Source organism: Sylvia atricapilla, chromosome 3 (genome assembly GCF_009819655.1).
Source record: "Sylvia atricapilla isolate bSylAtr1 chromosome 3, bSylAtr1.pri, whole genome shotgun sequence".
Classification (NCBI taxonomy): Eukaryota; Metazoa; Chordata; class Aves; order Passeriformes; family Sylviidae; genus Sylvia; species Sylvia atricapilla.
This window is the reverse complement of record NC_089142.1, coordinates 4,871,498-4,898,805: the sequence shown is the minus strand read 5'-3', so window position 1 is coordinate 4,898,805 and position 27,308 is coordinate 4,871,498. Positions and strand designations below refer to the sequence as shown.

The following is a 27,308-nucleotide window of genomic DNA, read 5'->3' as shown; positions in this document are numbered from 1 at the left end:
CAGCAGGAAAAGTCAAAGCACAGCCTGGTTAGTAAATTTTAAGAGAGAACACACAGAAAATTTGGATGCAGTACACACTTTTCCAAAAAGGGCTCCAGGAGGAACCATGGGCTTATGTTATCTCTTGACAGCAGGACATATCCAGCAAACTGGATACAGCTATTTTAATCCCACATCAAGAGTCTGCATCATTCTCTATCTGTAATTCAGAGCCAAATAATCATATTTAAAAAAAAAATAAAATGTGGATGCTGCCAAAGTGGCATAAAGCACCCAGAAGTGTCATCCAAACCCTCTAAATTATCTCCAACCACATTAAATGTCTGCCACATACATCTAAACTCTTGCAAGGGCACATACACATGTGAGTTTTATGAAAAACATCTTGCTGTTTCTCTTCATGATTCTTGGCATGTAAAGATCTGTCTTTCAGTATCACAAATTCAGCTATACAGATCTTAAAGATATCTGGTATAACTCAGAAAGATGGGATGTCTGTAAAATACTTTTGCTCTGCATAAAAGCGTTTCAGAGGTTAACCTTTATTATCTAGTAATGTATCAAAATGAGAACGAAGTGTTATCTTGTTATGGAATGGGATGAATCAAACTCCCTCCTCTGAAATACTGATTTTCAAAACAGTTACCTTTATACTGAGGTTGAAGGTACAGATGGTTTCTGGGTAAAATGGTTCAATTTATGGCTAAATTCCATAACGAAATATACATATATCAGAATCACTTTGTCTGGCTTGGGAAGGAAAAAATGTGTTGTTTTCATTATTGCTGAACTTCATAATGGCTTCAGGAATTTTGTTGGTCCTATCCAAAGAAAGTGAACTTGAGGCAGAGATTAAAGCAGAGGAAGTTTCAGCCCAAGGGCAAATGTTTCAGAAAGTTTAAAGTATGTGAAAGGGGGAGTGAAGTAGGAAATAGTTTTCAATCCTAACTATAGCTACACTTGTTATAATATATCACTAAATATAGACCAGTGGGTGTGCTCAACTCTCCAAAGGTGTTATCCTGCCTGCCATGAAACTGGCTTCTGAAATGACCTTTGCAGGGATATAACTGACTGTACAACACTGCCCATGTTGGAAAATGTTAAACTTCATTATTTCCCAGGTGAGCCCAGCCAAGCCCAACTTTGCTCCATAACCAAAATTCCTTTCGCAAAATTCAACCTTTCATCTTTCATGTAGATCCAGCTTTGTACTTGGGATCATTTGTCTCCAAGCAAACAGCACAGCAGTCCTGAATATTTTGTTTCTGTGTTAAAGGTCGTCACTTGGGTTAAAAAGCACTGTGAAACTATTGGGGTCAAGCAGCTAAAAACATTACTTTTGCATCGACTTCTAAATGCCAGCCATAATGGTTTGGGCAAGCTGAGCATCCAAACTGCCTTGGACTTTCTGCCTGTGGTTGTGGGAATATATTGGATCCTTTCAAAATTATTGGCTAGTCTGTTTTGGGCATTTCATATTTGGATATAGAGTCTTTGGATTTATTCAGTGTTTTGTTTGTGGTGATACTGTCATGTCTTGGCTGTATATCCCAGAGCTGATGTTCTGCTCTTCGACTTTAATGCCATATGGTGCTAGATCTCCAGACTGAAGTGTGATGTTAATGTAAAGGATGCTATAATGAACATCTTGTACATATTTCCTTTTGCATATTCACTGTCTGTAAAATGTCTCTCTGAATACATCCTTGCTGGTTTTGAAATGATTTCTTTACAGTGCAGTATAAATGCTATTTATATCCAAAGTTGTTTGAGGTTATCCTTTACTCCTAATGTTACTCTAATTCTAGTTTAAGAGAGGAGAAATTGATCTGGCTGAAATTAATTAGGAAATTGGTAGAGCCACTAAAAAATGGTAGTTATATATGGCACTTCCTAAGTGCTTCAGCTGAAGAGGTACAAAATAAATCTGACCAAGCACTGACTGTAATGAAATAGTTGACTACATTTTCATTTTTAAAACAGGATGGCTGCTGAAGGTGAACCAAATAAAGCAAAACTATTTAAACTCCTTTGCTTTTTTAAAGGTATTGTTAATAGAAAAAAAGAGTATTTTTTAAACTAAGTATATCTCCTTACATTACAGGATTTCCAGTGACATTAAAAGGTATAGTTTCCTATATTGATTCAGAAAGAGCTGTTAAAAATGCATGAAAGGTATTTTAGGGAGACAGTGTCACAGGATCTTTTAAAATTATTTTCTCAAGTGCTACTTAACTCCTGTGCTTCTTTACTGTTGGAAACACATCATCCCAGGTTACAATATATGGGATATCAAATTATTTCCTACTGACCAGAGTCTTTAAGATTAATTTGGGTTTGGAGTGGTGGGGATTATACCAGTGTCTGTTTATATAACTTTAGACTCAGGCTATAAATTAAGTTTGGAAAACTGCAATTATTCAATAATTTATGGAGTATTCAGGCAGTCTAGAAATGATTCTTAAACATGGTGAGTAGAGAAGATGTGCTTATAAACAGATTCAGCATAATGGTGTCTTTTTGGCCTCATCTATTTTGCAGGCAATTAACAAAGGAGGATGTTACATTTTTGCCTATCTCTTGCTCTCCTGAAATAGAGTCACTAACCACTTGTTAACCACACTGATTTTTTTAATAGACAAAGTGGTTGCTTACAGCTTCCCCACCAGAAATGTTCAGATTAAGCACACTATTAGATTGCAGCCAGAATAGCCTACAAAACAGGAAGAAAGCCTTGCCTTTCTTTCTGCCTCCTTCCCTTGTTTAAGCTGATGTGATAATTCACTACAGATTTTCTCTTTCCCTGACAGAGTGCCTACCGCAGGAACGGGATGACTTTTCTTGCCTGCTGATGTGGATGTGGCTGCAGCAACAGGAAAGACAGTATTATATTAAGGTGATTTTCTTTTCCCCTCCATGGAAGGAAAAAAAATACAAGCTCCAATGTCTCCATGTACCAGTGAGTGGGCTGGTTTGTTGTGACTATCTGCTGGCTGTCTCTGTCTCTTTCTCCAGCCCCCTCAATCGTTATTCTTGTTTACTAGCTGGAACATTTAGCTAATTAATGGCAGGATGTTTGGGATAGGGTGTAGGTGGACAAGAATGCAGCTCAGACAATGCTGGAGTTTGCAGGGGACTTTCTGACTGCCATGTCATTTTTATTTAAGTGTCTAGAAGTCTGTATGTTCTCCAAGAGCTGTTTTTTCATAAAGTGGGATGGGGCAGGAAGAGGCCAGAGATGGACAGGGTTGTGTTGGTTTATTAGGTTGTATAAAGGTTATGTAGTTTTCTTTGCAATTTTTTTACAAAAAGAAAAAGGATTTCTCTCTATTTTCCACTAATTTCCACTGTTTTCTCTCAATTAATGTAAGTGTTCACAGAGTATAACCCCATTTAATCCAATGAGGGGATTTTGATTACAGCCATACCAAGTTTGGACACAAAGACATTCAGAAAAAGTTCAGTAAACTAAACTTGCCTAGTTAGAGACTTGGCTTTTTGCAGACCCAAAGATGGGCTAAGTGCTCACACCCAAATTTTCAATATTGGCATCTCCTAAGGTTTGAGCCATCATTGTCCAAAATCAAAGAAAGTCTTTGCAGTGACTTGGCACTGGATTGGACCCCTATTTGGAAAAATACATTCTGAAGTGTTTCAATAACTGTGTCTGTCTCCGTGGTTCTAGGCAAGGGCTTAACGTTGTGTACTTGCTCAGCGTTTACTGCAGGAAGCAGATGTTGTCCCTGTTGTTGACAAAGGCAGCATTACTGTTGGATTTGGTTAACGAAGAAACCAGCTCTTTTTGCCTTTTTTCTTTATATATATATATTTTAGCTAACGTTGTTTGTTTTCAGAATTATTTTTTTTTTTAAATCTCAGTCCCTGCTTGTATCCTTGTTCCCATCTCTTTGCTCCTCCAGCCTTTGCTGGCCTCACAAACACATTCATTTCTTCCCGTAAAAACTGTACAAATATAGAGCTAACCACGACGATGCCTGAGCAGAGAAAAGGGCTCCTGCTTCACCCTTCACCAGGATCTGCTGGAACATCCTGCTGCTGTCCCTGTGGTACCCACAGGTCAGGGGTCTTCTTCAGCTGCCCTGAGCTCAGGCTTGGAATCCAGCTTAAGGCTCAAGTTAATACAGAACACTCAAGGGATCAAACAAAGTGCTTTATGTAGTGCAGCCATCATCTTCCTTTGTGCTTAGTATGTGAGGTCTTAATTTTCACTCCTGCTCTGTGCTCTTGTGGTCATTTGTAGGTGGTTTTGTTGTCCTGGTCTTCTGGATCTACTTGCAGAAACTTTAAATATATGTGTATTTTTTAAATAAATGGAAAAATGTCTCTTTGCAAGCAAAATATTGTAAAAGTGAATGTCCTGTGTCCAATATCACTGCCGTTCATAAATTGCTTTTCTCTTTTATCTGCTTACTCTTCTGTTTTCTGAAAAATTTCTGTGTGTCAAGGACTAAAAGTAATGTGTACAATGTATTAAACGAGGGAAGGGGGAAGTTTTCTGATGTTCCATTTGTGTTTCTTGAAATATATGATTAAACTTTCCTTTTTATCATCACTCTTTATTTTTGTTGGCATCCTTAATCATGGAAAATTATATGCTTGCTGTAAACATCCAGACTTTTTTAAAAGGACACCAGCATTTATTGTATTTGGTTTCGATCTGCAGGGATACAGACAGAAGAAACCATTTCAGGCACTGAGTACTGGAATCAAAATTCCTTCTGTTGCTGTCTCTCTCCCAGATTTTACATTTTAAAATATGCATAAGCAGGAAAAATACTGGCACTTATTTTTTACTAGTCTCCTTAAAGTCCCAGAGAATGAAGTCTCAACATACATTTCTCTGAGAAATATGACAGATCATGTTTTTGTTGGTCTGCTGTGTGTTTGTCTATCTTGAACAGCCTGACAGGCAATTATTTATAAAATCTGGGTTTGCCCAGTAAACCCATATAATAACCTTTCACTTCTCTGCACAAGTCAGGGAGCTGAATTTAGAGTCAAACAAGGTATGTTATGTCTCCCTATCTTGGTCTAACCCAGTTTATTCTTATTTTGGGAAGTAATCACTTTTTTTCTCATCCTCAGACTTTTCTTTAACTCTGTTTAAAACAAAAATGCAAAAATGCAACCAGTAATACTTGTGCTGCACTTGGAGTGTTTCTTAGCACCGCTTCCCATGGTGCAGAAACTGAGATGTTTAGTTTGGTACTACACATTTTTATTATATATAAAATTCATCCTGGATTCAGTTAATGGCTGTTTATGCATAGCTTTACACTTCTGTAGTTTCAACTTGCAGATCATTTCTATTCTTAGTCAGGACTTATAACTACTGAATCAGGTTATGTTGATGATTTCATGTTGGTTATCTGAAGAAGGGAAACTTCAGTTTCAGTAGGAATATAACTGTATATCATATAAGGGAGTGTGAGTTTTGCTCTCTGCTCAGTGCCTGCCTTACTCTGTGGTTATACTACCTGGTTTTTCATTTTTTCTTCCAGCCAGCCACAAAACAGGGATAATAATTCAGCTTAAAATTTATCAGAGGTGAGGAAGCCACAACACAAATTTCTAGTTGAGCTTCATCTCATTTCCTGGTCCATCCTCTGTGAGTCTTTCCTCTGAGAAAATCAAACCCTTTAAAAGTCTTTTGTCTTTGTCTGGAAATTGGGAGAATTGACAGTGCTCCAGATATTTCTCCAGAGACACTCAGGAGCCTCCAAAATGTACTTCCCCTGTGTTTTCAGAGCACACTTCTTTTTGTCAAGTGTCCATCTCACTGAGGGGGGAAATACAAAAAAAAGTGTTTTGGCATTTCTTGGGTGTGGATGAACCTTTGTGTTGCTTAAGGTTCTGCCATCAGCCATGTGTAGATCTCATAAAATGATTTATAGTTTCCTGTCCAGCTCATAGAGAATGTTTCATTGTACATAAACACTTCTAATCATAAATTTAGAATAAATAGATAATGACATTAGTCACAAGTCCAACTCTAGCTGAAACTTAAACAGTTACAGGGTTGGGAGTGTTTTTGCCTGAATGAATCATCTTGTCCAAAGTTGGGCTTTTTAAACCTCTGCTATATATCTACCCCGTGCAGCAGTGCAGCCAGGGAAATGCAGTGGTGGCATGCATTAAATCCAGGTTTATTCAGAGGGCACAGAGCCAGCACAAAGCAGTGAAGCCATCCCTGAAGGAATTGAATGTAAATTTGATGGTTTAAATAAGGCCAGATGCCCTAAAAATTATTTTGAAAGCTGTATCTTTAATGTAGCTCAACCTTTTTTTTTTTCTTTCCTTGAGATAATGATGTTGCCTTTATAAAATAATAAGAAAAAATAGTTCTCATCTCTTGTGGGAAGACAAAAATCAGATACTTTGGCTTCTATACATCACTGAAAATCTTGGCAACTACTGAAACAAAATTTTAGAAGGCAGATGGCTGCAGATTTGAAGGAAACCTTCATATTTTACTGTCAAAAGCTTTTCAACTGTCTAGAGAGTGCTCTGAGACACTACATTAATAGCCATTCACAGTAATCAAGCTCCACTATACTTATATACTATTTTTCTTAAACAAGATAGATTAGTAGTGAAAGATGGAAAGATAAATAGGCAAAATAAAGAACTAAAATTATAATGATACAGTTTCATTTTACATTTTATAGCTCTTTTTAATATTTGTGATTGATAATTCATCTTAATTCCTATCAGACAGAAATACTGGCACAAGAATCTTATATCAATATCTGTGTATTTCTGGACTTGTCTTCATCCACATGATGAAGCAAATATTTCTTACTGTTTTGGTGAAGGTGTGATCTGTCAATCTTTGGTCCTCGTATGACTTTGATTACTGTAATATCTGAGTGCCTCACAGGTTTCCATGTGTTTATATCTACAGCACAGCTTTAAAATAACGTGCTGTTAGCTCCATTTCTTCTGGGAAAAGGCTGAGTGATGGGCCACATGTTGGGAAACGTGGAGTGGTTCAGAAACCTGGATTTCTCCAATCCATAATGATGCTCTCAGTTCTGAAATATCTTCCCTCTCCAGTGAATTCAGTAGGTGTGTCAGAGAGCACATAACCCAGCCCTGCAGGCTGGGGGAGAAAGGGACAAGAGCAGTATCCACCTGGACCCACGAGAGGAACTGGACATGGGAGAATCTGGATCCAATCCAGGGCTCAAGACTTTGAAAACTTCTGGCTGACACGTGCCATGGGCACTTGGTGACCCTGTGCAGAAACACAAAAGATAAGTTTTCACCATAACAGGGACTGTGGGACACCTTCCTTCCTCCAAATTATACTGGGCTTCTGAAATCATCATGAGGGATGTACTCAGTACAAAAATTCTGCTTTGGCACTGCCAGAGCATTCTTCATCCAGGAAACTGCCTTTGCAGAGTGCATCAGAGCACAAAGAAATGAGAGGAGAAACACAATTAAGAAATGTAAATGCCCTCTTTCAAATGGGACAGCAGCTGTGATGGGTGTTGACAAAGATAAAGGAAAATGTTAATTTTTAGTAGATGAACTGGGTCTGAACCCAGTAAAATGCCACTGAAGTGTGGTGGCTGATCCTCATCCTGCAACTAGAACAGGAAGAAGAGAGGGTGTAAGACATCAGAAGCTGTAGTAATATTCAGAAAGTCAACAGTCAATAACTGGCTCAAACCAGTTCTGTTTAGCTCTCATTTCCCTAAGTATTTAATCTGAAAAAAATAAACACCAAAAAAAACCTACAAAGAAACTATTGCCTTTCTTGTACTGACACGATTTCTTCAGATCTGCAAATGAAATGGCAGCAACTGCATGTCAAGCCGAGGTGAAAACAAATCTGAAATGTGGCTGCAGAAGGAGAAGGAAGGTATTTAGAGGAGAGAGGCTCCAGCTGAGCTTCCCCCTGAGCCCCCTTGTTCAGATCATTGTGTATCTGTTGATCAGCAGTGCCTAAGTCTGCTGCTCGTGCACAGATTTTGTTGTAGCTTCAACTGAATGATTTCAACTGAATGATCTGTCTAGTGTTCTCCATGTCAGCCTGCCCTTTAATATTAAAAGAATTTATACTTTTCTGTTTTGAAATGGTATCAACATAGTCCTAAATTTTCGCTGCTCAGCAGATTTTCTTGCAGACCAAACACAAATAAATGGAAATAATTATTAAGGAAGGCTTTGGGCACCTGGAAAATGGTCTTTGACAGTCAGTTTCTCCATGGAAGGTGCTGCTTTCATCTTCTCTGGGATGGTGGCAAAACTGACACATGGCTCCTGTAGGGCTTGAAGTTGTACAACAAATTGTTGAGGCCAACCTTGAGGTCTCCCTCAAACTCCTGAGCGTCCCACTTGTCTCCTCACTGTGTAAATCAGGCATGAGCCCAAGAGGAAAAACATGACAGATTCTTCCACTGGAAGATCAAGAACCACCGCACTGACTATTCCAAGGTAAGGCAGAATAACCTTGGTCTGACTGGGCTCAGCAGCAGGTCACTTAGGAAAAAACTGTTCTTTTCCTCCTGTTTGAAAATTACATCATTATTATTCCCACACTTTGGTGATCAGAACTTTGGCAGTGAAATAGTTGAGGATAGTTAATTCTCATGTGTAGTCAACTTTCAGAGCTGATACAGTGGTAAACAGCTCTCTATCCTTCTGCATCTGTTGTTTTTCTTACTAGTGGGTTAAAAACCTCACCTTTTAAGGGCACTTGTATCTTGAGGCAGTGTCTGAGTTGGTTGCTTTTATTCACAGTACCCAAAATAATAAGTGTAGCCATCAGTCTAGTCCACCTTGCTCCACTGGCCACCCTTGCAGGTTACAGTCTTAACAAAATTATGGTAGTAAAGATAAAATTTGGTAAAAGCAGCCAAACTTTTGAATTTTTGGCCAATGTCCAAACCTTTCTGGTTTTTACCATGGCTGGTTTTTATAGGTGCTTTTTTTTCAGTGTTGAAGTTGGGCTTGTAGATGATGCTGGATTAATTTTTATTTTGTCAAGGCTTGTTTTATTTGCACTTAGATATGTAGTTGTGGTGCATACTCTGAAGGAGTTTTACATCTTCATTTGTTTCTTTGGTGGTCTTGAAGGAAGGGCAAGATTAATGCTGCACATAAAGAGCCTGTTATTACAACTTTATTCATAGGTGAGCAGGACGAGCACAGAAAATGTATTAATTTATATGCATATATATTAAATAAATATGAATATATATGTAGTCATATTTTTCATGAAAACTGAATTCCAAAAACCACCTCTGCTTTTTACATCAGAAAGCAAACATAACCCTGTTTTGATACCTCCCTCTCTCTGCAATGAAAGTGGTTTATCCTTGTAAAGATAAAAGATTTTTACTTTGTGGAAATAATTTGATTGAAACCGTTGGTTTCTTTGCTGTTTGTCATTTTTCTCTTGCACAAAGTTTAATGTCTGTGAATCTTTAAGAAATTGTGAAACCTCCTGAAGTTTCAGAAAAAACATCTTTGAACTGTAGGAAAAAGGCATTTTTGAATCTACAAATTGCAGGGTTTTTTTCTTTGGTCAGGGTTTGTTGGGGGTTTTTAAAATCCAACAGAATGTGCTTTGAGAGGGAGAGATCTCAAAGAGCTGAGACAGAGTTGTCAGAGTCAGACACTGCAGAGACACCTCTTTGCTCCCTTAAATTGTTCTGAAATGTCCTTATATTTTACAGTACATGGGTTGTGCTCTTGGCTGCCATTTCCTTCCTGCAGCCTCCCAAAGGTAAGTGGATTGTGCCCTCTGGGGGCTCTCCACTGCTTTAACTTAAAGTGTGGTGTGTGTTTTTTCTTTTCTTTCTCATTCTTTTTTTTTCTTTCTTTCTTTAGCTTTAAATGTCACATTGATTTTCCCCCTCTCCTTGTATCTTACGAGAGAAGAAATTTATGGCCTTTTTACATCAGGAAGTCGAGCTTTTCCTGACGTTTTATTGCTTTGAATATTTGAAACATTTCAATCCCAGACAATAAATATTACATGATTATTGTTTTCATATGGATAGGCTATTTCCCCCTGTTTTTCCTTTCCAACGTTTTACTAGCATGTGACACCCAAAAATTTATGGATACTAAAACCATTACTATTCAACTTTGTTGGGAAGGTCAGAGATAGTCCCTCAATTTGCATGTTACATATATATATATTTTTTAAAAAAGTTTAAGTCATCTCATATGTTTTGAATCCTACAGTGATACAAACTTACATCAGGAAAGAAGGTATGGTTTTTTGGGTTTTTTTCTTAAAAAAAGCACTCATGGGTCAAGCCTTGTTTTCACTGAATTAAATGACAGCTCTTGAGGCTTCGGTGGGAAAAGCAGTGAGCCCCAATGAAGCATTTCCAAGGTCAGCAACTGGCAGCCTGCAAATGCAGAGTTTGGGAGGTTTTAGAAGTTGGTGGGATGGTTTATTCCAGTCCATAACTTGGAGTGTATGTTTTCTGCTCACCCCGGTCAGTAAATTGCTGTTCTTGTGGTAGAAAGGATTCCTTGCCAAATGGGACCCACAAAACCCAGTCTGAGGTTACACCTTTTGATGTTTTGTTTGGGGAAGGCAGCTGGCTCCTCACTGTGCATGGGGAGCTCCAGTCCTGCAGCACCAGCCATGGCAACCAAGTCTATCTTGCAGCCCCAGGTTTGATCTGATAACCAGCAGATAAAGCAGTGTCAGAAATCTCTGGTGAAGTAACTAAAGTACTAAGGAGGCACAGGTTCTGCACAGAAGCTCTAGACTGGTGGGTTTTTTTGTTGGTTTTTTTTTTTGTTGTTTGTTTGTTTTGGGGGTTTTTTTTTGTTTGTTGGTTTGGTTTGGTTTGGTTTTTTTAATATTGACTGGTTTTTGTGGATACCATGCAGGACCCTGCTGCTTGTGTTCCATTAACCATCATAAAATCATAGGATGATTTGGGTTGGAATAGACTTCAGAGATCATCTTGTTCCACCCCCTCCCATGGGCAGGGACACCTTCCACTATCCCAGGTTGCTCCAAGCCCTATCCAACCTTGCCTTGGACACTTCCAGGGATCCAGGGGCAGCCATAGCTTCTCTGGGAAACCTGTGCCAGGGCCTCATCACCCTCACAGGGAAAAATTTCTTCCTAATACCTGATCTAACTCTACCCTCTTTCAGTTTAAAGGCATTCCCATTGTCCCATCACTCCATGCACTTGTAAAAAGTCCCTCTCCAACCTCTCTTGGACCCCCTCTACTTACTACAAAGGCTTCAAAGTTCTCCCAGGAGCCTTCTATTCTCCAGGCTGAGCAACCCAAATTCTTACAGCCTGTCAAGAGAGTTATAATATTTCAATGATTTCATACTGATCTTGATTGCAGATCTTCTGTGTCCTAGATAACCAATAAATCTCCCTCTTTCTGTCAGTTCCTGATCAATTGCTTCATCCAAATTCAGTCTGTCTATATAATTAAGAGGAGAGGAATCCTACTGTGTTTACAGAGGAGGAAAAAACTGTCAAGTTGTGGGGACATTAAACCTAAATACATGTCTTTGGGACACAAGCAAGATCAGACCTCTCTCAGGCTGGGTAAAGGTTTGCAATGGGAATGAAAAAAAAATACAAAACCTGTCAGAAATTTTCCACTGCAAGAACATCCATGATCTGGTGGTTCTTTCTCTCCTTGCATTGTGCAGACAATGGGAGCCAGAGTCTAAATCCATTCAGAAAGAAACACTAGTAAGGACTTGTTTAAAGTCTTTTTTAAGTAGTGTTGTGTCTTTACCCTCTCCTGTCTCATCCTCTTTTGGGAATGTTGAAAATAACATTCAGCTCTGTGCTGCCTTTGTCTGTCCTTTTCCATGTGGTAAACATGGATTTTTCCCTCCCTGTTCCTTACAGACTTTCAGCCAACTCAGCTTTTCCTGTTTACCTCCTTGTCAAAGGCGTCATTGGTGATATCACTCCAAGTCTAGAAATGAGAGGCTTTGCTGCTTTTCCTAACCAGCTGCTGCTCCCTTGGGTATTACACTGATTTTGCATCATATCAGATTTGGCACATTTACCGATTCATTTATTTTTTAAGGAAAGCAGATGCTTTCCTCACCCCCTTCCCTCCCCCTTACCAACACATGCTGAAGGTGAAGGCACTGAAATGGTTTTCTGGAGACCTGGGTTCCCATCCAATCCTCTCAGTGCCTCAGCTCATTATTATTGATGTACCAATGAATTTGTAGACCCAGTCTTTTAAAAATTGTACTGATAATAATGGTAAGAGGAAGATTAGGTCCCAAAATTCAAATTAAGAGATGGTGGTAGGGAGGCTGCAATAGCTCTGTGGCTGAAAAACTGACCACCACAGCTTCGTAAAACCAGTTTTGTTCTTGCACAGACAGAGGTGAATCCAGCACAGTGGCTGCTTTATCAACTGCTGTGTTTGTTTCTTCTGATTTGGAAACTCCAAACGTTTTAGTGCCTCAGGAAGACACTGAGTTTTGATAAAGGCAGCTGCTGGCTTAGAGTTCCCACTGTGGTTTGGACACAATTCTCCTATTCTACACAAAAGAAAACAAAAAAATTAAAGTGTGGTGTCATGTAAACCCTCCATAGTTATCAAAACAGACTCTGCTTTAATCTCTCCAGACCTGTGATCTTTTGCTGAACAGTAAAGGCACCACACGTAAGGTAACACTTGAGTTTTCTTGACTGATGATACTTGTAAATGTACAACAACCTCCTCCTGGAAGCAGCAGCTTCATGGCTGAAATCAGAATTTCAGGCTTTCATTTAAGAAAAGAAGGTGCTGCTTTCAGAGCACCACTTAAATCTGTACGTAACTAATTCACTGAGGTCTGCCTGACACCATTGTCATCTTGGAAGAGCCACCTCTGAGGGAAGAACGTGATCCATTTTCCCACCTACTTCTCCATGAAGCCTACCCTTACATTGCTAAGTATGTAAGTGATAGAATGACAGAATGGTTTGGGTTGGAAAGCTCCTTAAAGATCATCCAGTTCCAACCCCCTGCCATGGGCAGGGACACCTTCCACTATCCCAGGTTGCTCCAAGCCCTGTCCAGGCTGGCCTTTGACACTTCCAGGGATCCAGGGGCATTTGCTGCCATCGCTGCATTTTCAAGGACCAGCAGCAGCATCTGCCACACATCTGACCTGGAACTGTCTTGATATTTGGTGTAATTAGAGCATGATCTTAAAGGAAGACTGGAAATAATAATGTTCTCCTGCATTGAAATCTGTGTAATCAGAAAAAGAAAAAAAAAAAAAAAAGGAAAAATAAAAACCTGTGGACAGCTAGGAGTGAATTTAAGTTTGAGGTCTGTTGTGTGATGCAGAGGGTGTGGCTGCACTGTTGGGAGGGTGATCTGCAGCCACCAGCGAGTCATGCCCTCAGCTAATACCTGTACCCTGGGGTCCCTCACCATTTTATTGCTGCTCTGGGACAGGATGTGCAACTGCTCTGTATTAATACATTATTACAGGTTGGCCAGTGTAAACTCCAGGTGTTGAGAACATGATTTATTCCATTAGTATAAAAAGGTGTTTTCTATGGCCATATTAAAAATTATACTAACTATTGGGCTTGCCACTGCGCTGTGTGTGGCACATGCCAATTTAAACCTGTCATTTCCTCTAATTTAAGGATATGTCCTCAGAAGATCATTAATTGGGGGTGGAGTTGGGGATCACAGTACAGCTGTGGCCTGTTACCTCCCATCGGCTGTTAACCCCTGCAAAGCACCTTCCTCAAAGATGTCCAGTGACCAAACAGTCACTGAAGCAGAGACCAAATAAATTACATTTTTGGATCTATTTTATATTTAAATCTATTATGCATTAAAACTTTAATTTAGGGTGAATTGTGCCTGCAGTGTGAAACCAGTGGCTTTATGTGCAGTGAGTTCACTGTTGGGTGGACCAAACAATTCCAAAGAGCTGTCACAGAATCCACAGTGTTTCCTCTGTGTCCATCTGGGCTTGTCCCACAGCAGCACCAGCCCTGAGCGCTGCTGGGATGAGCAGTCGCAGGCTCATGTTCTTCCTCTCTCTGGCCTTCCCTCTGCCAGTGCAAGACTCAAGGGTCCAGGTCACTCACTGGACTGAGCAGATGGAGATTCAGTCTGAGGCTTAAATATTGTGTGTGAACTCAGTGCAGTGATTTCAGTCCCATATGATTGCCAAAACCCCGACATTACATCTGAAAAGCCCAAAACCATGAGGGTGGTGAGGCCCTGGCACAGGGTGCCCAGAGAAGCTGTGGCTGCCCCTGGATCCCTGGAAGTGTCCAAGGCCAGGTTGGATAGGGGTTGGAGCAATCTGGGATAGTGGAAGGTGTCCCTGCCCATGGGAGGGGGTGGAGCAAGGTGATCTTTGAGGTCTCTCCCAACCCAAACCACTTCATGGTTCTCTGATTCTCTGATTTCTGTGCTAGCTGCCCTCTGTTTCTTGGGGGATTTTTACATTTTCCTTTCCCACTCTCCAATGCTGCTAACTTTGCTGGGCATTGCACTCAGCCCCAGTAAGCCAAAGACCCAACTTAAATACCTAATGCAGCCCAGCAATGGTCAAAATCATTATTTTGCAGAAATCTACATCAACTCACCTGCCAAAAAAACAAAATCAGAGGGGCTGGGTCAAGAATGTGGCATCAGACACAGGGTGGGTTGTACTATTTGATGCCTTTTTATCTTGTTTTATAGTCCTTTATGCCTTGTGTCCACAAAGCTTAGGTCCAAGTTCTTAATCCAGAGCTGGTTTGAGATGACCTTGGGGAAATCTCAGAGAAAAGGCTCAGGTCTGCACATGACCCAGGCTCGTGCCCTTGGCTAAACTGCAGCTTTTTTTCCTGGCTGCTTTTCAGTAGCATCACACAACCACAGCATCTCCTAGAAAAGTCCCAGTCTTGCCTGATGTAAAATAAGCTCCTATTTTTTAGGCAACTTGGGAGTGGATTATCTCTGTGTGCTGCACTGGGCTACCAGCAGCCTATACCAAGGCATGCTGATGCACAAAGCCTGGCAAATCAAGCCTCGGGGCATCATTCAAATGTGCACAGAAAGCCTTTAGCAGCCCTGCCTATCTTAAGCAGAGTCCCTTAAACCTGTTTTTCCTGGCAAAGGTTTATCCAGCCTGTGTTTAAAGACCCCCAAGGATGGAGATTTCACAGTCTTGAGTCTACTGATGTTATAGATCCTCATAAATTTTTTTCCTATCTGGTTTGAATTTTTTTTCTTTTTTTGCAGCGATGTAAAGGCTTTCCTTATCCTAACGGTGAGGACAGATTGTACCAGTGTGCTGTGGAACAGCCTTTTCTGTGCTCAAAGGCACTTACATCCCACCAAGGCTCTCTTTTGGCTAATAAATGTAACTCTATCAATCTGTCCTCCCAGGCTGCACTCTCTGGCTTTCCAGCACTGCTTTGTGTTTTGACAATGAGCCATTGATAACTGCTCTCTGGGTGCACATATCTGCAGCCTTGTCCCCACTCTCTAGCAACTTTATCTAGACCCATGTTTCCCTCACCTGATTAGGAAAGTGAATATGAGACAGTGTCAGAAGTCTGCAAGTGCCAATGATGAATCTATTGCATTTTCCTTCACCCTGAGGCTTGTTACCTGTCACAGAGGTCCCACAACAAGGGTTCAAATGGCCTCCAAAAGTCACACTTTGTGTAGAGTCAAAGAGTAGACAAAGGATTAGTTAAAAGCAAGGATTATTCAGTCTAGGAGTGAACTGGGCAACAGAAGCATTGAGGTGCTGGAGTCATGGAGGGGGCACCCTGACCTCCAAGAGGTGGACCATGTCTTTCCTGTATCCCATTTTCCCATTTTTACACCTGTGAGAGGTCAGTGAATGCTGACAGGCAGCACTTGCAGCATCTTCCTGATTCATGGTGTGAATGAGCTTTTTTGTCATGCTGATAACCAGGTATTTTCCCTGACTTTGCCCAGCAGGTGAACTGGAAAGAATATTGCTGACAATGAAATTAAATTAATTCCTAGTGATTATCTTATGGCTGTTTTAATTTTATCTCAGGTTTTCAGCTTTGAGTGTGTTGTTACTACATGCATGGAGAGAGCCAGAGTGCTCTCATCACGTGATCCTCCTCCTGATCCAGATAAAAGGGCTTCATCAGTTCAATCTCCAGGTTTAATTTCTTGCATCCTACTCCTCAGAAGGCCAGGGACTAAAAGGAGTTCCATCCCTCGTAGCATGCATGGGAGTGGGATTCATGGCTCCTGAGTTTCTTTTCCAGCTCTCTCCAAACTCATCCGTGTTACCATCACCTCTGCTCACCTCAGTGACCCCACCTGGAAACTTACCATCTTGCTTGGTTCATCCCTTGCCCTCAAGGCAGCTTTCAAAAGGTGAAAAAATCATAATCCCAGTTTGATAGATGGAGAAACTGAGGCCCAGCAAAGAGAAATGTCTGCCATTCTTGTCTCCATGCTCAGGGGCTTGTCCACCAGACCAGACAAGTGCTGGGGTGGAAATAAATATTCCTCCTGATGACTGTGGTCTCTGTGGTCAGGGCTGAGGGTCGAAACGTTTGCACAAGGCCTGCACACAGAAACCACAGAATCCCCCACAGCTCCACTGCACTTTATTAAAAGTCTCTGCTTCTGTGAAAAATGGGGTTTATGAGAGGTAGGTGCCTTAATTATAAAGTCATGTGTGTTTGAATGACTTCTTCCCTGCTAACTGTTTGTGACAGCCTACAAATGTGAAAAGTATTACCAAGCCTATTTTTAATGTGGCTATGGAGAGGCTGTAGTAGGGGAAAACCAAATCCTATAGGATCCTAGTGAGAAAGACAAGTGATTCCTTAAATATGGTTAAGATTGCCTGAGTTTAGCACTGATGCTGGTATTATCCAAAAGACAGGAGATGTGGGGGTCCTGTGGAAGCAACTGGGTGTTAAATAAGTGATAGAAGGAAGGGATAAATGTTCTCTTTGGAAGTGGCTGAATGGTCACTGTATGAAGATAAAAAAATCTATTCAGAGGGGTGCTGGCCCATGTCACAGTGTGCAGGTTCTACATGTGTTTCCTGCAGAGCTGTCACCAGTCAAGAATATTCCATTCCATTCTTTATCAGATAATTTGCCCTCTAATGGGAGACAAAAATTGCTCGATGCTTTGTAGAACTGAGTCCTTAATGCTGTTTCTCCAAGGGTTGTGGCAAACTTGAGGCCTGAAGCATCATCTTTGTCATCAACCTTTAGCCATAGGCTCTGCAGGGGAAGAGGAAAACACACAAGATCCCTCTGGCAGACTCATTCCTGCATCCAGTCACAAGAGTTTCACCTTCTTATAACAGGGAGAGTAACTGGAGAAAGAGAGCAGGCCAAAAGCAACATTAATGTTGGAGCAGTGTCACACTTGGTTTTAAAGGAAATAAAAGTGATGGAAAGGAAATATTCCAAATAGCAGGGGACAGAGAGAATGATGCTCTTTGTTGGTTAAAAGGTAAAGAATAAGGTGTGGAAAATGGATAAAAAGATGACATACCTGTAGATAAAAGTTTTACTGTAGGTTAGATCTAGAGCTGATGAATGCCATTGTGGGAATTTCCTCTGATCAAATACAGAATTAGCTTTAATTAGCTTTAATAGCTTTAATTCTAGCTCTATGATTCTTCTTCCTTCCATGATTTTGTATGGGATTTTACAGACCTTAATCTAGGTGTTAGGTCTGCAAAAAGTACTTCTTCATGCCTGGATAAATCATTCAAGTGCTAAGCAGAAATACAAAATTTACACCTTCCTTTAACCATGTTTTATCCCCATTTCTCCACTGCTGTATTTTGTCAATTTTGAGTGATAAATTATTTTTGTCTCCCTACCAGAGTATCATGAGTGTTCTGTGCATAGAGCCTGAAAATTAGTTGCTTCTTTACCATTTTTAAAATAAGTAAAAGACTCTATTTACTAGGCCAAGGCAGATTTTACAGACTTAACTGTCACATTATTCAAAATGCTTTAAAAATAAGAATTGAATCAGATGGTCATGAGATCCTTCACACCACAGAAATAGTAGCAGAAATAGAAAAAAATACGTGACTTGTTTTGTTCAAGAGTTTTCAATTTCTTTAGTTGGCTACCATGAATGTGCATATGAAAAGAACTTTTCCTCTTTAACTGAGGCTGAACTGAGCAGGCTGAGGCTGAAGCACATCTTATTCCTTGAAATAGCCATTGTCATGAAGCTCTCATGATACTACCTGCAGCCAGACAGAGCAGAATTAAAATGTTAGAACTTCAAGTTACATTTCTCCAGGTGGGGTTTCACCAGAGCTTAGTAGATATAATGTAATTTCCACCTAAACATTGTTTTTGACAAAAGCATGGGACAATTTTCTCAATGTTGTATTAAAATATGCTTATTTTGTGATTAAAGCAAGCTCAGAGTCATGAGGCTCTGACATGTTAAGGCTTCATACTTGAAGGCTGGAGTAATTTTTCCTGTTTTCTTTCATGATAGATATTTTGTCACATTTCAACCCAGATCTTCACTGTAAATCACACTCATCTAAATCAGAAGTCTGAGTCAGCAGTTTGATATCTTTGTCATGGAAAAAACTACTACGCATCTGGAAACTTGAGGGCTCAGGGAGATTGCATGCTTAAAGAGCTGTAATTGGAAATAATAGAGAAATTTGGAAAAGGAGATGGGAAATCATGTTGTTTCTGATACATTGCTTCCCTGGGTATGCATCTCTGCAGATTTGTTTGTTTAAACCTAATAGAAATTAATTTCCAGTCTAAATGGTGGATGAGACAGGAAAAAAGCCCTGTTCTGTGAAGGTGAACCACTGGCCATAAATGTGTTGTCTGAATTAGAAATCAAGTCTGTGATTATAAGGTTGTGTTTGCTATGGAGGAGTCGAAATCTAGTTGGTTGCTGCTCTTCAATGGGGTTGTCACTCTCTAGAGTGACTTTTACATTCAAGAGATTGACCTGGAAATCTTAAATCTGGCTCCTTCCTCCCTGTGAAGCTGCAATAGAGACACAATTGCCTTTCCCTGCATTCGGACACATCAGGGAGGAACCTGTGGTTCGGACAAAATTATGTAAAAAAATAATTTGACAAAATTATTTTTGTAGAGGATGAGTCTGATCGCAGAAAGCGGCAAGGATTTGGCAGCTGCAGTACAGTTGTTTACACTTCCTTACCAGTTTGCCTGCCACAATCTGCATCTCCTGTGGGAGTAAGAATGAAAAGACTTCAGTGTATCTTTTGACCACCTCAGACAATGGTGAGGTGCTGAGGGGGTTTTTGTCAGAGGAGGACAGACTGGGAATCCCTGATGGTGCTCAGTCCCTTGCATTTTATGAGAGGTGCTGTCACAGGGTCAGCTCTAGATAAGCACGAGAGAGGAGCTCACAGTCCTGCACGGGCAAGGCAAGCAAAGAGGGGAAGAGGAACAGGAGACAAATTGACTGGATTCAGGCAGGGCACGGGCACCAGGCTGAGACAGGCTCAGAGTCACATTTCCTGACTTGTCACAGTCTGTGCTGTCTCCAGTGATGTAACACTTCCTGTGGCTCTTTCCAAAAATATTTTCATAAGCTTTGGGTGATCTGCACTCTGCTAAGGAATTGCCTAATACTATGATCCTATGAGGGTTTGGAGCTTTCATGTTTTAAGTCACTTCTAGCTGGATTAATTTCCTCAGATTCATATCATACAGAATCAGCTATTACTGGTTTATCCTCATTACAGCTTCTACAACTGCACACTCTTACCTGGCTAACAAAATATCAGAGGAGTTTGTTTTATTAGCTTTAGCTAATGGTTGTGTACTGATCCCCAAGTAAGATGATATCACTGCAAAATTGGAGGGGTTTCTGTTGAGCTGGTTCACATGCACCTGTGTTTTGCCAGGAAATCTTGGAAAGTTTGTTTGTCCCACACTGCTCAGGTCTGATCATGTCATGAGCCTTCTGATTTTTGGCTACTTCTGGTTCCTTATTCCTACCAAAATGAGGGAATAAATGAACTTTTAGTGTGGAGTTCATCCCATCCAACATTCACACCTCAGCTCCTTGTCAAACTCCCCTTCCAGCCAGTGTAAATCAGATGCTTTCAGGGAGTGATCAATCTGCCTTTTTTTAATAGTCTCCTCTAACATTAGATTAATTACACCCTAAAGACACCTGTTTCTTCACACGGAGTACAAAAGGAGAGCAAATGTAGTTGTCACTGCTGCAGCTGTCTCTACTTGATGAGATGAATGCTGCCCTTCAGGCCATGTTTAAACTTATTTATGATGGGATGCATCTGACAGATGATGCATGTCTAGGTGTAACCTGGATGTGTAGAATCTCTTCATAGTCAGAGCAAAGAATAGACTTTTAGCATGGAATCTATCCCACATATTGGTAAATACCTGAAGCAGGTTAGTTGCACTGTTACTGACTACAGGAGGGAGCCCAGGATGACTGATTTAATTCTGTGGTTGATAGGTACACCTATGAAGACACATGAGACTAAATCCAGCCCAAAGAATGATACCTGACCTTTTTTATAGTGCAGAGTATCCCACAAATCCATCAGAGACCAATGGCCATTGAGCATGTTGGATAAAAATGTTACTCATTTGTATGTGTAAAGATTGAGTCAGAATTCTACCTGGGCACTCACACCAGGAAATCTGGGCTTTTAATCATGCTTTTATCATCTGTTCTTGTTTGTAGTGCTATTGGTATTAATGTCAAAACCTAGGAAAAAACAGAAACCTGAAAAAATGTAAGTGTCCCTCTCCCTACTCAAAAGATTTGTTTCTCAGAGCTTTGACTCATGGAGAAGGTTGTGGAGTCAGTATGTTACCAAATAGAAATACAAATAGAAATACATCTGCACACATTTTATAATTTGCAGGATTTCTCATCTCAGGGAGTTATCAACACAGTCATAAGAATAAAGAATGGGGGAGTGAAGAGTGGGAGGAAGAATAAACCTTTGGAATTAACCAAGGATCATCACCAGATTGATTCCTCCCTTCATTACATCCAGGTTTATGCAGAAGTAACTGGGGCAATTCTACCATGTAATGTGGAGATTATCCCAAATTGCAACTGCATCCAACCATGTGTCTGGGACAAACCTGCTGTACCTTTCTCTCTAGAAGACTGTGCCAGATTTAGTTAAAGCCAAGGAAATGGACATGCTGTTTCCAGTTATTCTCCTTGTGATGATCCCATTAGGATCTGGTTTGGGTCTGCTATGATGAAAAAACCAATTTTTTTTTTTAAACAGCTGCAGGCCAAGATTTGAGTGCAGCTGGGCCAGTTTATGGCTACAGATGAGCACTGTGCAAACCCAGGCAGAACACATTGGCTTTGGCTCTGCTGGGAGATACAGAGTTTTCAGGAAGACAAAAATCATAAGGGGATAAGCCCACACAACCCAAAGCAAAAGCAGTGATTTGCAGGCTGCACCTGCCCATTGGGTGTGACCCCACACCTCACCTCCCCTCAGCTCAGGCATTACCAGCCCTGGGGTGGCTTTCTGGGTGTGCCACCACAGTGTTCCCCACTTGGAGGTTTCATTGGCTTGGACAAAAGAATATAACCATCTTCTCCAGAGGTGAAGTATCTTTTTGAGTCTCATTCTGCTCTGTCTGTGCCTCTGTTTCTCCTCACTTTGGCTGCTCTTCACACCTTGACTCTGGTCTGACACTTGGACAGAAGCTGTAGAAATGCTCCTGCATTCTCTCAGTATTGCTGGTGCCAGCATATGGCAAAGGCATTTGTGTCTAAACTTTTGTTTAGACTTTTAGACACATTTGTGTCTAAAACAAGCCTTCTTTAAAGAGTTCAGAAAATAAATTCCCCATCCCTGGAGGTGTTCAAGGCCAGGCTGGATGTGGCTTCGAATAACCTGATCTACTGAAAGGTGTCCCTGCCCTTGGTGGGGGGCTTAGAATGAGATGACCTTTAAAGGTCCCTTCCAACCCAAACCATTCTATGTTCTGTGACAACTGCTGCAGACTGATGCTATGGTAAGTTGTTATATTGCACAAGATAAAAAATCACAAAACTCTTCTAATAATGATGAGCCTCACTCAGCACAGTGCTATTCCTTGTATTTCTGGGTTTTCCCAAAGAGCTATTAATGAGTAACTTTAGAAATAATTTTCATTACTCAGTTTCACTGTAAGATATGCTTTTGTTTGCAGAGTCTCTGGGGCAAACATTAGCTAAGATCTGCATTTGTCAGATAATCATAGTCACTAAAAATAAGGTAAAATTCTTGTTTCCAGCCACAGCAAATTAAGTAAAGATGCAATATGGAAAGGAGAATTTTCTTATGTATGCTACATAAAAATCAGGATGGAATTATGATAACTACAGCTAATGGAATAATTCGCCACAAATAATTTATTCAAACGTAACCTTTTTTCATGCTGAGGGAATAGCTCTGAGCTAGGCACAGTTTCCTATGCTGTACTTGCTTGGACAAATATCATTATGAACTTTTTTTGCCTCTGGCTTATTCATGAATAACAAAATTTGAGATGTGTTGGTCAAGCCAGTCACATGGTGCTTTTCATGCTTATTTCATTGCAATATTGCTGCAGTACAAATATCCAGGTGCACACATTTAAGGTTCTGTTCCTCTCGATGCTCTTCCATTCAACCCTGAAATGTCCTATCCTTGCATGCTGAGGCCTCTGAAATTCACTCGTAGGAATGTCCAGATGGAAGCTGAACCCAGTTCCTTAGAAAAAAACTTAAGAAAAGATTCACTTAATAAAAAATACAATCCAAAACTCAGCAACTTATATATGTGAGAGCTGCCACACCTCATACTTGTCACTGAACCAGAGTATGTGGTGTCAAGTCAATCACCGGTGCCCAAATTTTACTCCTTAATTTAACAGGAAAGTTGAATTCCATCCTTAATTCATTTTGTTGTGATGGTGTTGTACACACAGACCAGATGGGCTTTAACACTGACCTTTACCAGGGAGGAATTAACGGTGCTGCAGCTACTTAAGTGTGAAATTTCCAGTCTGATGTCATCCATCACCAGTGTGCTACAGTGCACACTGCAGGCAGGCCTGCTTCCCTATTGTTGAGGTTGTCTGACACTTCCCATTACCAGACCCTGTGTTCAGTTGCTCAGAGCTTTGCCAAGCTTTAACCATTTGGATTTAAATTCTCCATGCTGAGTGTGTGCCTCAGGCTGAATTCATTTTAGAAAATGTCAGCCAAAATCAGAAAATATATGCATAAAAAAATCTGACAACCTGTATGTGAATGGCTCCTTTGCCTCCTGTACTTTGCAGGAAGGGCTTGACATCTGGCAGACTGACCTTTGTGTCAGGGATGAACATGCACTGAAAAAAGTCTATAGGAAAACTCAAAGAAGCCCAAAGTTGCTGAAGTCTCGAGCCTTTTGCCAAGCTGCAAGGTGCAAGGCCCAAGTGAGGCTTTGGTGTCACCCACAATGGATGTGCTTTGGCCTGGGAGGCTTCTGCTGCCATAGAGTCCAAGAATGTTCTTCATCATCACCACCGAAAACAAAAGGAAAATCCTAATATCCTATTAATCCTGATCATCTTCAGCCATTCTCTGGTCTGTCTGTGCCTCATATTTTCTCTGTTTTGTTAGTCCAGAGTTGAAGAAGTGCTTGGAAAATGCTCTCAAGCACGTGTTGGGGTTTTTGGAGTTGTCCTATGCAGGGCCAGGATTTGGATGCCAATGATCCTTGTGGGTCCCTTCTGACTCAGGATATTCTGTGACTCTGATTCTACAATTCTATCATTGTTCTCTCTTCATCCATGTGGCTAAAGGGAAACATTTTTTATTATCTGCAGTATTAATCATTTGAGACGACCCACATCTCACTTCCACCTCTCACTTTATACCTGCATTTCCAGATTATTAATCTACAGCTGCTGGCATTCCATTCTGCTCCGTGATAGCTACTAATTCCTAATAGTCAAGGCTGATGATCCAAGTTCACTCCTGGCAGTGCAATTCAGTTTTCAGTGCTGACAGTGAAACTCAGTGGAGTAGAATCCATCCAATAATGGGACCCCTGTATTAGTTAGCATAGCACATCCTAAAATGCTGTAAGTATCATTTATATTAATTGTTCTGAAGGCACTTGAGGTAAATGGGATAAAGAACAAGAAATTTTAGTGGCAATCAGCTTAAGTGACCTTCTTATAACTGGTATTTTGGCTGAAGAAGAGGATTTCATTTTTTGCCATGTCCAAAATTATTGTACTCCAGAAATACCCTTTGATATTCCAGATCATGCATTTACTCATGAAGTTCAATATTGAGTTCAACCTTTTCATGTAAATCTCTGAGCCGGACAAATTGCAAGTGAAGGAGGTAAAAGGCTCCCAGGAATCTGTTGTGAAAGGCTGATGATTACAGCTGAGATTCCTCCTGGATGAGAAAACCATCCCTTGGCTCACAGCATGGCTGCATCTTGGAACATCAAGCGAGGTCTTTATGTAAATCTGAGTGTTCTTCTGCTTGTTCTGCTGCGAAAGCCACTCTCACTGGGACACAGAAGGAAATCCAGTGAGACAAGGTAATAGAGATGGAAGGATGCTAATGGAAAGATTAGGTCTCTAGGCTGTCAGACTTGTCTCTCTTAAGCACATGTTTATGCTTTAAGTTAAATAATACAGCATGTTTATGTATGTGAATATATATATATGCTGCATATATATCTGAATGTATGAATGGTAAGATGCTCTGTGCAAGAAAGGCATGGCAGAGACTAGTTCCACATTTTTATATATTAAATTACATTTCATTACATCTATAATACAATGTAAAGGGTTTCTCCCTTTCCCTGGAAAGCACAACCTTCGCATTCATGTATTCATGTACAACAGGCTTGTACACACACAGGATCTTGAAGGGCAAGCTGGTTTGGATGTTATTAGAATTCTCTTACCCTGCAGATGGTTTCTGTGACTCCCAGCTCTGGATAAAATATGTCCTTTTCATTGGAATGAGTGCTGCAATGCTGAACTCAAGTCCTGCTGAAGCATTCAGTGAGTCAGGGTTCCCAGTACTCCAGGTGTCCTTGTCCTTTTGTTCCTTAAAATGTTTTTATATGTTCTGGTCTTTGAACTCAAAAAACACATAAAAATCTCCAAAACAATCCATTTCCTCTCCTACTTTACTAAGTCTTTTTTTTTCCCTGCCCTTTGCTAACCTTGACATTACTTCCAGCAACCTGTACTTGGTGCAACATAACTGTACTTAGAGACAGGTCTCTCCATCTGTCTGTCTTTGTGGAGTAAGAGTTTATTTACTTATTTTTGTCTGATAACCCTGGGACTGAAACAACTCTATGTGTTTATTTTCCAAGATAGTCTTCATAGAGCTCTTTGGAGACACATTAAAATCTTTGAACTTGAAAAAAATGGAAAGGGAGGGGATGGAGTTAATTTTGCTCCATCTTTTTCCTCATTGTCCTCCCACTTCTTTTTTTCCACCTTGGGGGGAAGAGAGGATGCTAATGGGAGAGTTTCTGCTTTCCACTGAAGCCTTTACCTGAAATGTGCCACATCTGGTGGGTATTTGTGGAAGCAAAGCACGTCAGCAGTTTGCAAGATCACAGTCCTGAGAGGAAATGGCTGAGTTTATATGTCCTGATTTTATTGTCTATTTTGGATAAGATGATAAATACTGACACAAGAAGCCAGCAAGTCGATTTATTGATTTCAGTTCTGCTTGTTGCTCTGTTCAGCCCTTCATGTGTATTTTTGGATGATCAAGCAGAGTTGGAGACAAAAGAGAAATTCTTCCTCTGCTTTTGGCAGGATGGAACTAACTAAAAACCTGCTTGAAAAATATACAGGAAATGTCCAGCTCAATATGTGCTGTTTTTAGATTTAGGGATCCCTATGGTGGTTGCTGCCAGCTGGGGGCAAAAATTGTCTGTTTTGCTGTGTCCTCCAGCAGTGCAATGCACTTCCCACTCCAGCACTGCCCATCCTGTCTCCCTTGCAGCAAACCTTAAACTAAACTCCATCAGAATAATGATAGGAACTGACAGGTAAAGGGACAATTTTCCTTGACATTTGTATTGACTACAAGTGAATTAATCACAGTTAACACTGTCCAACAGTGTCAAAGGCTTAAAATAAAAGACTACAAACTTCATCAAAAAACAGTTTATGTATGAGTAATTACTGCTTTGATACTACTGCCATTACTTGTGGTATTACAGTGAGCAGTATTTTGACTTTCAGAGGCTGCTGGCTGGCTGAGGCACGTGGGGATTCAGTGGGAGCAGGATAACCCAGTTAGGGATCTATCAGTCAGAGCACAGCAAAGCCCAGGAGCTCTAAAAGACATCCAAATTGGCCTGCTCAAGGCCCAGCAATGTTTTTACAAAGGAAGGTAAAATTGAGGAGTGTAGAAGAGCCCAGTTTGCCTTTGTATTTGACAAGAAAAATAACTGGGATTGTGCTTGGAAGTGGTGAAAGAAAGCTCCACAGGGATTGTGGGTTCATTCTTGCTGGAAACAAAGTTTTTTTAGAAAAGTGGGGGATGCAATCAAAGTCAGAGGTTGGGTTTGTTCCACTAAAATTGGGTTGCAGTCCCTGCTCGCTTGAGGAACTTTATTGATGTGAGTAGTCCCATTGAGAGTATGAGTATTTATGTAGCTGAGAGAAGCTAATGAAATGAACTCAAGTGAAAAAGGGATTGTTCACATGCCCAAGAATTGTATGACAAGGGCCCTAATCCAACCATTGTGGTTTAGGGATTTGCAAAATTACTTATTTTTGCTATTGAATCTATGTCAGTTTTGCTAACTCTTCACACATTCCAGGCTCTCTCCTGAAATCCACCTTGTTTGCTCTGAATTTCTCATTCCAGGACAGACATAGCAACGTACTGACCTAATTCTTCAGGTTGTGCAGCTGTGTACTCACTATTTTAAGAGATAAATGAATAACAGTCTCTCCGTTCTCCAGTGTAAATTGACCAAAGCCTCCTCATGTCACTGAAGCGACATGGAGTTGTGAAAACTGAGTGCCTGGGGCTAAACCTTAGCTGGAAAAAGAAAAGGTAGCCACTGCATCATACTTCTGAAAATTACTGTGACCATGCAGCATTTACAGGTAAAAATGGTGATCTAGATAGAAAAGAAACCCAAACCAAACAACAAAAAATATACATCTGTGATGAAATGACTTTGTTGATGTTCACTGGGGTATCACAACCCAGATCTTATGGTGCCCAAGATCATCACATTGTTCAAACTGATTTTTCTCAGAAGGGATGTTTTCTGCCTTTTCAGCTATTCATTTTTTT

General features: G+C 40.5%; 1 protein-coding gene across 3 annotated transcripts in view; it reads left to right on the top strand.

Annotated features, from left to right (window-relative positions):
• Positions 1-4,576, top strand: part of SUPT3H (SPT3 homolog, SAGA and STAGA complex component) — a 255,503-nt gene extending 250,927 nt beyond the window's left edge. For 2 of the 3 annotated variants that reach the window (XM_066314686.1, XM_066314685.1), the window contains exon 12: positions 2,814-4,576. In XM_066314686.1, the coding sequence (XP_066170783.1) occupies positions 2,814-2,855 (42 nt within the window). In that variant the 3' untranslated portion in view covers positions 2,856-4,576. The remainder of the gene's footprint in view (positions 1-2,813) is intronic. The other variant, XM_066314688.1, reaches the window with a different exon arrangement.
• Positions 4,577-27,308: the final 22,732 nt, after the last annotated feature.